Raw genomic sequence first — 14,662 nt, forward strand, 5'->3', positions numbered from 1 at the left:
TCTGTTCTGCAGTACTTTATTTCAACTAACCAGTGATATGACCCCCATTCAGTAGTGGGGGGGGGCAGGCAAGAGATGCTCCAGAAGGGTAACACATTTCCCTCCTGCTCAGGCCCCTCCAGGGAGCAGCAAAGGCCCCAGGGACCTTGAACACATGGCTCCCAGCCAGCCTCCCTAAATCACAACAGAAACCAGCACTTCCAAAACCCTCCACTGTCAGAAGGAAGGAACCCAGGCTTGTGAGAACTTTCAGCCTCCCCCTGTAGAAGCAGGGTGACTCCACCACTCACCAGTCTGTGCTACCATGGCTCTAGAGCAGGGGCCACAGCCACCAAGGGTGGCCTGTCCCCCCCAACCCCCACCATTGTTTATGTCGGTGCCTGGGTGAAGCAGGCAGGCACCTCCTCACTCTGAAACTGGGTGGACAAATGGAAAGGCAGGGTGAGAAGCAGGGTCACTAGAAGGCCCTTTCTCCCAGCTCTCACTGCCTCGTTTTCCCATGCAGTTTCAGTTAACACAGCCTGGCTCTGGGGCTCTGAGGGAACTCAGTGACTTGATGCTACTGCTTGGACCTGGTTTCCTGGGCACCAGCCAGCAGGGAACACAAGTTGCTATTTCTGAGGGAATGAGGAGGGCTTCCGTTTCCACGCACCATCTTAGAAGCCTAGTGGGTGTTAGACAGCTACTGGATCCTCCTCACATCTGAGAGGGGAGCAGCTGACCTCCACCATACCCACCTCCACAGCTAAGCGAGAAGGGGTCTGGGCAGCAGCCGCCTGGCCCAGAACCTACCATGGGTATGTGGCCTGGTAGGCCTTAGGATGGGTGGCTCCCTGCTCAGTCTCTTGGCATTCTACAGCATAGAAAGGAATCCACACACCAAGCCCCTCAGCCTGTCAACACATTGGATGTGGCTGTTTGGATGTGCCTATGACCACAGCACTGTAAAAAGCAGGTCACTGATTCCAAGAACTGGCTCTCTACACTGCAGGGATAGGCTTCCAGGACGTACAGGGTAGGGCCTGCCCACTGGCTAAAGTGCCAGATGCCCAGGGCACCCATGTCCCTTACTACTCTGAACTGCCTTCTGTGTGACCAGCTGGCCTGTCCCTGGCCTAGACCTGAAATTCGCAGCATAACTGGGTCATCTACCATTTACACGTTCACCACCGCACACAACAGGCCTAGCAGGTCTGAGAAGGTGGCGGCAGCAATTTGCTTCTCAAGTAAAACATCTGAAAAATCCCCTCCAGTGCTTTGCTCCCTGGCCATGGGCCATGGAGGGCTGGGCACTCAGCATGCTAAGCCCACATTCCCCAGCAGGGAGCAGAGGTGCCTACTGGCGCTCAGAGCTGGTGCAACAGTCCTCTCAGCAGGCTCTGGGAAGCTCAATTCAGGTCCAGTCTAAAACGGGAGGCATTGTGCCCCAGCAAGGCCAGAGCTGCCTGCACAAAGGCAGGCGGGAGGTGCCGGTTCCAGTCAAGAAAAAAGGTCCTTTGGCCTTTCTCTTAGGGAGCACAGGACACAGGCCAGGGGCTGTGAGGCTTTCAAATTCTCTTAGCCTTGGCACTAGGTTGAGGCTGCTGCTGCCACCACCAAGGCACCTTGACAACTCATAGACAAATGGCAGACGTGCCTGCCAGCAGCTGCTCCAGAAGTGTGAGGAAGGCATGGTGCAGGCATGGTGTGAGCCGAGCAAGCAGCCTCCCAAAGCTTCTCTATGGCCTGGCACAGAAGCAGAAAGGAGGCTGGCTGCCACCATCCTCTGCGAGCCCAGAAACAACACTGGGGCAGGTCTGGTTCCATGAGTCATGGAGGCCGATCACATTTCTGAAGTCAGCATGCTCCAAAGGCCTGAAGCTTCTTAGCTAAAACTCGCCCTTGACCTACCATCTTGTGTTTTGAGGAGGCTGCATGAGGTATGTTCTTCCAGGCCTGGGGCACTGTGGGCTCAGAACAACTCCTGCTCATCATCCTCAGAGCCCGATGGTCCTTGGCGGACCTCCTCATACCACTTGTTGGTGAGGCTTTTCATCTGGATGCGCCCGTGGTGGAGGTCCTAGAGGGAGATACATAAGGAGGCTATCCAGTAAGTGACAGGGTCAGGGGACAAGAGGCTGCTGTGAAACTATGAGTTGAAGGATAGTGTGCGGAGAACTGACAGGACAGAGGGAGAAAAATGGCCATGTTATAAGCCTAGCCTTTGGAATTAGAAGTCTGGGCTCTGTGGCAGCTTTGCAACATGCTGCTCTGTGTGTGTGGGTTGGGGAGGTCCTTTCCCTGGGTTTCACCAGATGTCAAGTGAAAGGACATGTTTTGCTGCTTCGCTGCTGGAGGACATGGTGCTCATGGGGGTGTGAAGTGCTGTGCTATCCTAAAAGGTTGTGAAGAAAGAGAGACCAGCCATGAGAGGCCTACCCACCCCATAGGAGGCAGCTGCTGTGCCAGAGGAACAGGGTCATAGGCCTGGCTGAGACTTCTTAGCTGAGCATCAGAAGCCAACCCATGTCCCCAAGGGCAGCTGAAGCCCAACCTGTGTTCACCTGTCTTCCACCATGTGCAGCGAAGGAAAAGCAGTGGGGTGGAGCTGGGCTGCTCACCCAGCCTTCAGCAGCTGTTTCCCTCCCTATCCTCAGCCACTGCCGGGCTGAGGGGAGATGAGGGGCCCCGACATGCCTACCTCCTGTGTCAGCCGCCGTGTGAAGAAGGGGTTCAGGTACTTGGCATCCAGCCACATGAAGCCTTTGAGGTCCTGCTGTCTGATGTAGTGGGCTTCGTACTCCTCCTCGGTGAGCTCTGACAGGTGCTCTGACTCGATGGCATTGCCCTGTGTAACAGAGCTGCCGTGTCAGCAAGCCCTTCCCTGGGAGCTCTCACTCTGCCTTCCTGCCAGAATTCCACTCCTAACACACTCTACCTGTGTACAGGTGATCACAAGCAGACCTTTTTGGGCCCCCAAAGCCTACCCTCTGCAGGGATGCCCAGTGACCAACAAGATTTAAGCATAGGAGTCTCCAAAGTTGCACAGCCCTGCTGACCTGGGCCTGCAGTACAGAGGAAGTGCCTGGTCAGTCTCTGGTGTTTGACAAGCCTGAAGATGGGCTGGAAAGACAGCTCAGTGGTTCAGAATGCTTGCTGCTTTTCCAGAGGACCTGAGTTCAGTTCCCAGTGCTGTTGTCAGCTGGCTCACAATTGCTTATAGCTCCACTTCTGGAGGATCTAATACTCTCTTCTTGTAGGCGCACACACATGCACACACTCATACACACACTCCATGGCATGCACATACACAGAAAACACAAAGAGCACAGTACAACACCAAGCAAACTGGTTAGCTACAAGAAGCTGGGAAGAAAGGCCTCTTAGCATGAGAAGTACCTGCAGAGCCTGAGGCTGCCTGGAGGAGAGAGCCTGGGCCAGCAGCTCTGACTCCCACTCTCAGGTAGCATTCAGATGACTGACCAAGTTACATCTCAAACAGGAAGATTAAAAGGCAATATATCTCAGGGATGCAGGGGGATGGGGCAGAAAGGAGGGTCAGGAGTCAGAGTTGGTGCAGTGGGAGAGGAAGTGCAAGAGTAGCTTGGCAGCAGGAGGCGGCTGGCAGGAAGTAGAGGTGGGCAAGAGGGCACAGAAGCATAAGCTTCCAGGGTGGCTGGGCCCTGAACACCGCTAGCCCTAAGCTACAACCCCTCTGTCCTCGAGGATGCCACCATGCTTCCAGCCTAAGCTCAAAGTTCCCACAAGCCACCATCCTCTTGGCCCCTACTGAGTGTAAATGCACACCGAGGAGTACCTAAATCTGAAAGCTTTTGCTCCCTGACCTGGGCTTCTGGCTCAGCTCCTGGTAGCAGAGGCACCCAGGAGTCTGGCACAGGACCAGGCTCTACTTTAAATGTCCTGAGCTGCAGGTGGCCTCAGCTCTCAGCTTCTGTGGCTTTAGCAAGTCACAGGCTGGCATTCACCCTACCCCAAAGACCCACGCTTCAGAAGACAGGTTCCACACCTGTTCTCAGGTTTGCACTGCCAACCCTGAGGTAAGCAAACACATGTGCAAGCACCAGCCCCCAGAATTCCAACCTGCCCTCTCCAGAAAACAGGCCGCAGGGCCCACAGCCATACTAACCATCTTCTCGGTCTTGCTGAGGTTGACATCCTTCTTGCTCCTTCGGCGTGCCCGAGCATCTTCGATGTCTACAAGGCGGATGAGAGGCATGGTGCTGCCGCCCAGCAGCAAGATGGTGAAGAGTACAATGACAATGGTGGTGGTACCGATGAGCTGACGCTTCTCCATGGGCTCCAGGCCCAGGTGCAGGCTCAGTGCATAGGGGATGGCCCCTCGAAGGCCTGGGAATGTCAAAAGGTGAATGTCAAAAAGCGATGCAAGAAGGAGGGGAAGGGCAAAGAGAAGGAAGTGGCTCCAGGGTGGCTTCAACTCAGCACCACTAATTGTGGCCCAGGATGCGCCAGAGTAGGTGGCAGGGTGACCAGGACAACGTCCCTTGCATGTTCTGCATGGACTGGTTCCAGGCAAGATAACCATAGACATGCTGCTATGTAGCAGGTGTATTCGGGGACTCATTATCTGTCATGTAACAGCTATGGTGGCTGAGTCCTCCCTGGGTGCCCCAGGCTACTAATTAGGTGCTCTATGCAGTTATGGCTGCCTGCCACAGAAACCTGCCTGGCAGGTGCTACCACTCTCCATAGCACGCAAACCAGGGATCAGGCTAAGAGTAGAAATGTCCTGCTCAGGGCTATGACGCAGACACAGGCAGCAGTGAAGGAGTGATCTGTCTAATGACTCGCTTTTCTTATTGGCAATAATCAAGTGAGGGTGAAGAGGACAGTTGAGAGACACTTGATCTGCAAACACACACACACAGAGCAGGGGATGATCCCAAGCTCCACCTTCAGAAGTTCCCAGAGCAACTGGGAGAGGCAGTGAACACAACACTAAATCCAGGAGAAGGCTCACTGGGAATAGAGACCACAATGGGGTGGCTCAGACACGTGCCTCTGAGAGGGCCTGGCTGCTGGAGCAGTGCAGACCTGAGATAGCAGGGAGGCCAGAGTGGGGGGAGGGGGGTCCGGAGTCATAAGCAGAGGTTAGCTCCTCTGCTCCTCCAAACTCACAGGGCCACAGGCTGAGGGAACCTAAACACCTGTGATAAGCTCACTGTGCATACATGCCCAGCCAGTGCCAATGGTGGAGGCCATGTATACCAAGCCACCATGCTGCTTCCCACAGAAGGGAGGGCAAGCCAAGTAGCAGATAGCCAGTGGGCTCCAGCGTAAGGAACCTGAAGGAGGTAGGGACAGGCCCCAGGATGCCACTGTCTGGGGTCAGTGTGGGAAGTGCTGCTGAGAGACTGGGGAGCCCCAGGAGGACGTGTCTTAGATATACTACCAATAGCAGTGGGAAGAGGGAGCCTGAAGCCCAGCAGGTACACAGGCTGAGGGCTGACGCTGTAGAAACCTCACAGCAGAAGGGGCACAAGTGGAGAAAACACGGACAGAGTGAAGAGCTGGGAGAAGTTGGGGCTGGGGGAGCAGCACTGGTTTTTACTGGGAGGAACTCTGTTTAAATGATGCTAATTCCAGCACTCAGGAGGCAGAGACAAGAAGGATGGCTGCAAGTTCAAACCTAGTCTACACTGCAAGTTTTGGGTCAGCCAGACCTCTACACATTTATGGGAGACAGGATCCACGTTGGACTTAAGCTAGAAATCCTCCTGCCCCATTCTCTCATGTAGCAGGCCTTACAGTTAAGTGCCACTGTACTTGGCACAGTTTTCACATGGACTTTAAAAAAAAAAGAATGAGGCAAATGGTAGCAGACATTAGAAAGTGCTGCTGTAATCCAGTCCACATGGAAATACTTCAATTATTTTTTAATTTTACTTTTTGAGATAGGGCCTCACTGTGTAGTGCTGACTGGTCAGGAACTCGCTTTGAAAAGCAGAGCTAGCCTAAAACTCACAGAGCTCTGTATCTGCTCAGATCCAAGTCATGTGCCATCACACTTGGCTAATGAAACCTAAATAAGAGGAGTAGAGAAAGTTAAAGATCCTAAGGGACACTGGGCACTGGTGGCGCACACCTTTAATCCCAGCACCCAGGAGGCAGAGGCAAGTGGATCTCTGAGCTTGAGGTCAGCCTGGTTTACAGAGTAAGTTTTAAGACAGCCAGGACTGTTACACAGAGAGAACCAGTCTTGAAAAACACAAAAAAGCAAAACAAAACAAAAACAAAAGAAAAGTACTGCTAGAGTTGAAGACTGACAAAATCATCCAGCCTTGAGAAAGTAGAGGTGTGACTGACAAGTGGCTGCAATGCTCAGACTCAGCAATGAGAGCTCTGTAGCGGAGAAATAACCTGCACAGTATGGGGGATGATGACAGCTGGGTCAAAGGGCAAGTACTAAGTACCTTCCTAGCATGAGGCAGCCCTGGGTCAAATCCCCATCCTTAGTACCACAGCACAGCACACCACATATACAGGCCTACAAAGGGTCCTTGCTGTGCCTTAGAGAGTCCTGGATGCAGGCATGACCTTTGCCCTCCTGGAACTTGAGTGTCCTTACCACAGAGACAGAAAAGAGCCACCCACTCCATGGTGCCACGATGAGGTGCTATCTGTACCACCTGTTGGAAGGCCCCTGCGCCAAGCCCAGGCCCCACCCACCCAGCCACTTACCGCTGAACCACATGATGAACATCATCTTGGGGGTGATTTTGTGATCACGGAAGAAGTTCAGCAGGTAGGACAGAGGGAAGATGTTGACAGCTCTGCCGAACAGTACCAGCACCTGTCAATATCAGTGTGCCCAGTGTAAGTGGAATCCCCTGCGTCCTCCAAGAGCACGAGGGCAGCACACCTGTCTAAGCAGCCTTGCCTTCAGCCGTAACAGGCTCCGGCAGCGCATGCGGAGATGCACATGTGCACTGCTGCCCTGGCTCTACCTTGATGAAGCTTTGGGTTGCCCTGTTGTCTTAAATGCTAGAAGAGAGTAACAAGCGTCACTCACTAACAAGCTTTAGTCACACAGCCCCAGAATAAAGGCGAGCACCACCAAGCTCCAGCAGTACTTAGAGGTGAGCCAAGAGATAACCAGGACTCCATAGTGGGGTGGACTTATGATAATTTCCCCACTGGGGGCAATGGCAGAGAGTCCCCTCTGCCTCTGCTCTGGGGTCTGGCTCCTTAGAACATGGAGAGTGGGCTGAGAGAGGCCCGGCGGCGGCGGCGAGCACAAAGGTGGCTCACGTCCTGGGCCTGCTTGGGGCATAGCTGCTGTGCAGGCTTCGAAGGCTTCTTAGCTTTAACCAACTCCAGCTCCATGGGGTGGGGGAGGGGCTGGGAGTGGAGCGCCTGCCTGTGCATGTGAACAAGGCCCTGGGTTGGATCCAAAACAAAAAAATACGTTTCTGTGAACAGCCTTCCCAGGGCTCTCCGGAGAGCTGCACCTACACTCCCAGGACAGAACTGTGATGCAGGCAGCCACTCTAAAGGAAGTCAGTCACACTGGGGATGGAGAAGGGACCCAGAAGGACCAAGAGAACTGGGATCACTTACAGGTGATCAATTTCTCCTTTCCTTTTCTGAGTCAGGGTTCTGCTGTGCAAGGCTATGTCGATTTTGAACTCATGGAGTTAAAACTTTCTATTATCTTTTTTGAGGCAGAGCCTCACTGTGTGGCCCTGGCTGGACTGGAACTTGCTACATAGACCAGGGTAGTCTTGGACTCACAGAGATCTGCTGGGTCCAAGGACCACCACCACCCTGCTGTCCTGTCCACAAACTGCTGATCTTCCTGCTTCCATCTCCCAAGTGCTGGGGTTACAGGTACCTACTGCCATGCCCTGGCTAAAACTGTACTATTTAAAGGAAACTACACCAGTTAAGGCCACTGAAAATGTAAAATGTCCAGATTCTTATGTCTGGGATCTGTTTTATTTTCATTTTATTTTATTATTATTTTTTTTTAATTTCTGGGATCTTTTAAACAAAAGAAAATTTCAACAGAAGCATGTCTCTGTAGCTGTTGACTCTGAACTGTTAACAGTTATATAAATAATTCCAGACCACGTAGTTGCTATTCTAAAAATACGCCATTCAATTAAAAACAAGAAATGTACTTACTATGCACCAGATGACAAAGGAGATTTCAAACTTGTGAGGGAAACTAAAAATGGACAGGCCAAGAAATGCAAACACACATGTTTCTGAAAAAACAAAAACAAAACAACAAAGAATGAATGATTTGTCCCAGTTCCTTTCTTACAATCCAGTAGTAAATTAAGCAAGCATTCCTGAAGTCATACCAACAGCCATGCTGTGGTGAGACTTTATACTCAGTCTTTTTTTTTTTTTTGGGGGGGGGGGTTGGGTTTGATGGGTTGAGATAGACTTTTGCTGTTTAGCCCAGGCTTGCCATAAACGCAGTCTCAGAGCTGGGATTACAAGCCACCACAGCCGGCTTTCTTCTTACTATCACATAGGCAATCCATCCTGCTACTAAGAATTTCCCAACATCATGAGTCAACTGTCAGACATTGTATGCAAATAAACAAGCTCCCACCCATGCATATGCTGAATACTCATCAGTCAGGATCCTGCTGGCAGCAAAGTGGCAAAGATTCTGAGCACATGATTGTACATGCCACATGACAAATGAGAAAGGAGGCCTTTAGTTAACTCCTTCCCAATTAGTTCAAGAGACAACTAACTGGCAGACAGATCTCTGGGAGTTCGAGGCCAGCCTGGTCAACACAGTGAGCCCAGGACTGCCAGGGCTACACAGAGAAACCCTGTCTTGGAAAAAAAAAAGGGGGGGGGGATAAAATAAGAGGCTTGCAGGAAGGACCCATTTCCAGGCTTGGGTGCACTTGGTATGCCGTCACTGGTATGTGCTGAAAATAGCACCTCACAAATTTCCAGGCTCCTGATTAAACTATGGGGCTCAAAAATACAGCCCAATACCTAAGGAGACAGGGACCGCATTTTGAAATGCAGCTGGCGACCCTGTTTACAATCACTCAGCAGTGTTTGAAGTGGATTGTGAATTTGTCGTTGTGGCTCACAGCCAACAGGGTGCTCTTCCCCCCCCCACACACAGCTGCCTTCTCACTTAATACTGTGTGATCCTCCAAGCCAGTGCATTCAGGCCTTCTCCACTTTTCCCTGGCAGCAGGAATGTATGGTTAGCTTAACTGATCCTTTCAGGGTGGCCATGTAAGCTACTTCTGGCAATGCAAGCTACATCAGAACAGTCGGGTACACTGACTAAATTGTTCATGGCAGAGCTGATCAGGTGAGACCAAGTGCCTGGTGAGTTCCTACAGATGCTGTGACAGAGCTTCAGAGGAAATGGTGTGTGTGCCCCCAGTTCCAGAACTGAGTACTAAAGAAAACTGGTCCAGGAGCACAACAGAAGCTGAGGGCTGTGCTGTTCTCTGTGCCTGCCCTGTGAGGACCAGTTAAGAACCCTTAGCTGAGGCTTTCTGGTAAGGGGTATGGGTCAAATGACCATCAGGTACTTCCGGCTTGCTCGTTAGCGATGGGCTCCTTGGCCTCTCCAGCCTTGCACAGCCAGCCCTACCATCCTGGCTCCAAAGTGAAACAGGGCCCCCAACACCAGGGGATGCTGAGGTTGCAGCTGAAGCCTTAGCCCACAGTGTGTGTGTGTGTCTGTGTGTGTGTCAAGTTTAGAGGGATGTCTGAAGGTGACACAGGTGTGAACAGGAGTGGCTTCACAGAAAGATGGAGGGAAAAGAAGCTTCAACTGCTACAGCTTAACAAAAATACCTCATGTTCAGGCTAGGGGATGCAACTCTGGAGTCCCCCAGTATTAGGACACCCTCGCTTACAAACTCAGTGCCCTAGCTGGAAAGCCTAGTTCACAAAGCTATTGAAATTTTACCCTAACCGTCCTCAGCATCATTTCCAGGAAATATCTGTGGATATTTCCACATTATACACCTGAAATGTTTAGCCACAGTTCTACTTTGGGTCATAAACTGAAGCCACCAAACATCCTTTTTTTTAGGTGTTTCATATCTTTTATGAAATCACAAAGCCAAAGGAGCCAACCCTAGAGGTAGGAGCATGGTACTGGCTTGGGCTTGGAGGATTCTGGGTCCTGCTGCCAGGGAAAAATTCTAGCATCACCCTAGCAGGGCAGGAATCCCAGTTTGTGTGGCAAATCAGAGGTAGGACTCACCACACAGGAAGGCCACGGTCCGGAGGGTCTGCTGCATGAGGATCTGGGTGACTGGGGAGAGGTTATGGTGTGTGTAGTGTGACATCACAATGCCTGAAAACAGAATGGCCATGATGCCTGGAGAAAGAGGGAGAGAACACACATGACACAGAGCACAGGGACAGATGTGCAAATCCCATAACACTCTTCCCCAAATCCACAAAACCCTAAGTATTAGGGGGTGGAAGAAAATGGAAGGGGCTGAAAGATCATTCAGAGGAAAGAGCACTGGCTGCTCTCCCAGAGCACCTACATTTTGTTTCCCAGCACCTACAAAGCAGCTTTCAACTACGTCACTCAATTCCAGAGGATTCTACATCCTATTCTGGCTTCCATGAGCACCAGGTATGAAGCATATGAAGACACACATTCAGGCCAAACACCCACTACATGTAACAAGGAAAAAAGAATACAGAAAGAAAGAAGGATGCAGCTTCAGTTGGTAGACTGTTTGCCTAGCAAGCAAGGAGCCCTGGGTCCCTCCCTAGAAGCACAAGCCAGATGTGATGGCACACACATCTGCAATCCCAGATGTCAGAAGATCAGAATATGGCTAAACAGCAAGTTTGAGGCCAGCTGGGCTACATGAAACTCTACCTCAAAAATGAGTAGACAAAGAAAGTGAGTAAGAAGGGAGGGAGGGGGAATGGGAGGGAACAGAAGTGGGGAGGAGAGAGAGGAGAAGAAAGGGGTGACTGCGAGTGGGGGTGGATACACAACCTTAGGCCTTCCAGAAGCTACAGAGAAATGGCCAGGCCCCCTTCTCTCTCTCTGCCAGCTGGTGACATTGGCCAGGTGGCTTCCCCTCAACTGTAGGTGCAATGTCTACTCCTTCAACAGTCAGGGGTGAATGGAAGATGAACTGTGTGACCTGAACATCACAGTATCAGCTCAACAGCTGAGAGCATCACTGAACTTAGCTTAAAGGCTGGGATGAGAAGCTGGTGTTGTATCCACAGGTGAAGAGCCCAAGGACCTGGGTGTAAAGGGTACGGCCATTGAATGGACCTTTAATGTTGCAGGATATTTGATCCCATTGTCAACCCCAAGATTGTGAACTGTAAAAACTTATTTCTGGTTGTGTGGCTCAGCTCTAGCACACACCTTTAATCCAAAAGCTTTCTGTAAACATGATTAAATAAAGTTAGCTCAACAAGAAACCAGCTTACAGGAATGAAAAAGGAGGAACATTAAGAGAAGACATCATGGAAAGGGCTTTTGGCTTTTTGAGATGTAAGCTGAGTAGAAAGGCTCCTGAGTCTTAATTTGTAAAATCAAATGTTTGGAAATTTTCTTTTTTAATAATTTATTTTCATTTTTATGTGCATTGGTGTTTTTGCATGCACGTATATCAGTGTGAGGGTATCAGATCTTGAAGTTACAGACAGTTGTGAACTGCCATGTGGGTGCTGGGATTTGAAGGTGGAAGAAGAGTTAGTGCTTTTAACCACTGAGCCAGCTCTCCAACCTCAGATTTTTCTTTTATAAAAAACACTTTAAAACACTCAGTCAGCCAGGTATGGTAGTGCACGTCTGTAATCCCAGCACTCAGGAAGGTAGAGGCAGGTGAATCTGTGAGTTTAAGGCCAGCCTGGTCTACAAAGCAAGTCCAGGACAGCCAAGGCTACACAGAGAAACCCTGTCTCAAGGGAAAACAAAACAAAACACAACACTCACTCTAATTTCCCCATAATCACCAATTACTGTTCTCAGACAAAGAGTGACCTGTTACTCAGGAAGATAAGCGACTGTTTCTTCCAGGGTTCAGACCTCTGTGCTCCCCCAGGGCTTCCCCCCCATCAGTGCCTGGCAGCTGCTCCCCTTGCCACTTGGAGGCTCCACACAGGTTCTTTTATCAGAGCCCTATCTAGGCAGAGGGAAGCTGAGGTTTTTTTTAGAAGCCACTGAACAAGAAGCCAATACACATAAACTGAAAATAAAACTTTATAAACCAAGTTTTAATTCACTTGTACCATTTTGGAGAAACCATTTAACTGGCTAACTGCACTTGGAAAAAGCGAAGACCACACAGCTGTGTCACACACTAGCCTCTGAGCTGACCATATGCAAGGCCCTGCAAAACAGGCCACCTGCTCTTTGAAATCCTCATAGGGCTCTGCTGTGTACATGACAGGAGGACTGGAATGTTCTACCCCCAACCTCCCAGGAAGTAGCACATTCCTTTATACTTCCATTTTGCCTACAAAAGGGGATAGACAAGGAGACAGTCTGGAACAGATGGGCAAAGGGAAGGCGCGGGGCTTGCTCTCTTGCTTCTTGAGTACAAAGTAGGCTTCCCAGAGCCTGAGGTCCCACTCAATCCCTGCTGCACTGGACAAACAACCCAAAGCACTCCCAAGCGTCACCTGTTCTCTGTGCCCTTGTTCTCCAAGACAGCCAATCCTCCCTGCTCCTGCTGTTAAGACAAGGCAACGCCAGAAGGCTGGAGAGGGCTCAGCAGTTAAGAGTACTTGTCACTCTTGCAAAGGACCTGGGTTTGTATTAAAGAAAAGCTGACTCCATTTTTCTTTTTAGTTAAACAATGTTAGACTTTGATCATGTCCTTAGCTAGAGGTCAACTTGGTATTTTTTTGATTTGTTCTTCCTCAATAATCTTGTGAATTGAATTACATACTGCAAATTATTTCCATTGTTCTGAGAACTGACTGACCATAAAATGTTTCATGGTATGTTAACTGTATGACCATAAACCCATAACACGTACCTTTACCATAATCATAAAAATAACTGCAAAATTCAGTTTCTTTGTTTCTTAATCACTTGCTCATTTGCCATAAAAAAGGCCTTTTTGTGTCCGGTCTGAGCTGCTTTTATTCTTCTTCTCCCAAGGACTGTGTATGCCCTACCCAGCCATAAAAATTAAAAATTTGCCTTGCAACACCTTGGGGTCAGCATCTGGTTTTCGACACTTGTTGGCGGTTGGTCGGATGCATGTTACTGGTCCTCCAGATCTGGTTACACCTATCCTTGTTTTGTAAATCTGCCTAAAACATACCTGATTGGTTGATTAAATGGCCTATACCTGTGCAGGGAAGAATGGGGTAGGCATGGCTAAGATTCCGGGGTTTAGAGAGGACAGGTGAATCACAGGAGACAGATGGATGGGAAGAGAAGAGGAAGGAAGACACCATGATGGGTTAGTGTGGAGGAAAAAAAAAAAACAGAAACAAAAAAAAAAAACCCACATGTGCTGAGAGGAAGAACTCCAAGAATGGCATAGAAAGGCCCAGATGAAGAATAGAAGCAAGTATCTTGGGACTATGAGTGGTAGACCAGATGAGGATAGTTAAGGCATATGGCATTGGAAGGGGGCAGATGGATGGTAAGGTTTCTGAGCCAGCAGAGATGAAATATCTGCCTGCCCCAAGGTAAATACGGCAATTATAAAATCTAACAGTTGTCTGTGTCTTATTATTTGTGATGGTGGGTTAAATAATACCATCATGATAATCTTAGGGCTAATAATAAACATTACATAGCCTAACACCATTTATTTACTACAACAGACACCATACATTTGAGTCCTAGCACCCACATGGTAGCTAACAACCATCCACAACTATCAGGCATTCACATGCTGCACAATCACACGCAAAAAGAAAGAAAGGAAGAAAAAGAAAGAAGAAAGAAAGAAAAAGGAAGAGAGAAGGAAAGAAGAGAGGAAGGAAAGAGACAAAGAAAAGAAGGAAGAAAAGGAAAGGAAAGAAGGAAAGAAAGAAAAAAAGAAGGAAAGAGAGAAAAAGAAAAGACAAAAAGAAAGAAGAAAGAAAAGAAAGAAAGAAAGAAAGAAAGAAAGAAAGAAAGAAAGAAAGAGAAAAAGAAAGAGGCAGAAAGAATCTAGCCAGGCATGGTGGCATGCACCTTTAGTTCCAGCACTTGGGATACAGAGGCAGGAGGATCTGTGATGAGTTTCAAGACAGTCAGACCTACATAACAGAAAGATCCTGTTCTCAGTAAACAAAATTTAAAAAGCTGAAAAAAAATTTACAAAAAAATGACAGCAGGCAGGGGTGCAACTTTGTTATGTCATGCCCAGCATGAGGCCCTGGCCCTGGTGCCCAGCACTGTAGCAGCAACCACCCCCAAGAAACACACGTGGACTAGGAGAAGGGCATAGCAGGCAGCAGTCTTGGGCTCTCAGTTCCTTCAGTGCTCACAAGGCTGGCTTAGACTGGAACCATCAACATGCTTCTCATCTTGATGCAATGTGACCGACTAGAATCCCAGGCTACAATGCTGTCATCAGCCAGATCATCACTCCAGCTATCCTAGTGTGGTTGCTATGATTGGCAGGAGGGACTGTAATACCTGCTCCAGAGAGCAAAGACTCAGGGGGCAGCTGTCCCAGGACAGCACTGCTCAGCTCCAGCAGAGGGC

The 14,662-nt window shown here is 49.6% G+C and overlaps 1 protein-coding gene across 3 annotated transcripts in view; it reads right to left on the reverse strand.

Annotated features, from left to right (window-relative positions):
• Positions 1-14,662, reverse strand: part of Slc9a8 (solute carrier family 9 member A8) — a 56,181-nt gene continuing 41,519 nt past the window's right edge. For all 3 annotated transcript variants that reach the window (XM_021637733.2, XM_021637743.2, XM_060382800.1), the window contains exons 11-16: positions 10,226-10,342; positions 8,146-8,228; positions 6,700-6,811; positions 4,127-4,347; positions 2,681-2,827; positions 1-2,059 (exon numbers count right to left, since the gene is read on the reverse strand). In XM_021637733.2, the coding sequence (XP_021493408.1) occupies positions 1,952-2,059; positions 2,681-2,827; positions 4,127-4,347; positions 6,700-6,811; positions 8,146-8,228; positions 10,226-10,342 (788 nt within the window). In that variant the 3' untranslated portion in view covers positions 1-1,951. The remainder of the gene's footprint in view (positions 2,060-2,680; positions 2,828-4,126; positions 4,348-6,699; positions 6,812-8,145; positions 8,229-10,225; positions 10,343-14,662) is intronic.

Source organism: Meriones unguiculatus, chromosome 4 (assembly GCF_030254825.1).
Source record: "Meriones unguiculatus strain TT.TT164.6M chromosome 4, Bangor_MerUng_6.1, whole genome shotgun sequence".
Classification (NCBI taxonomy): Eukaryota; Metazoa; Chordata; class Mammalia; order Rodentia; family Muridae; genus Meriones; species Meriones unguiculatus.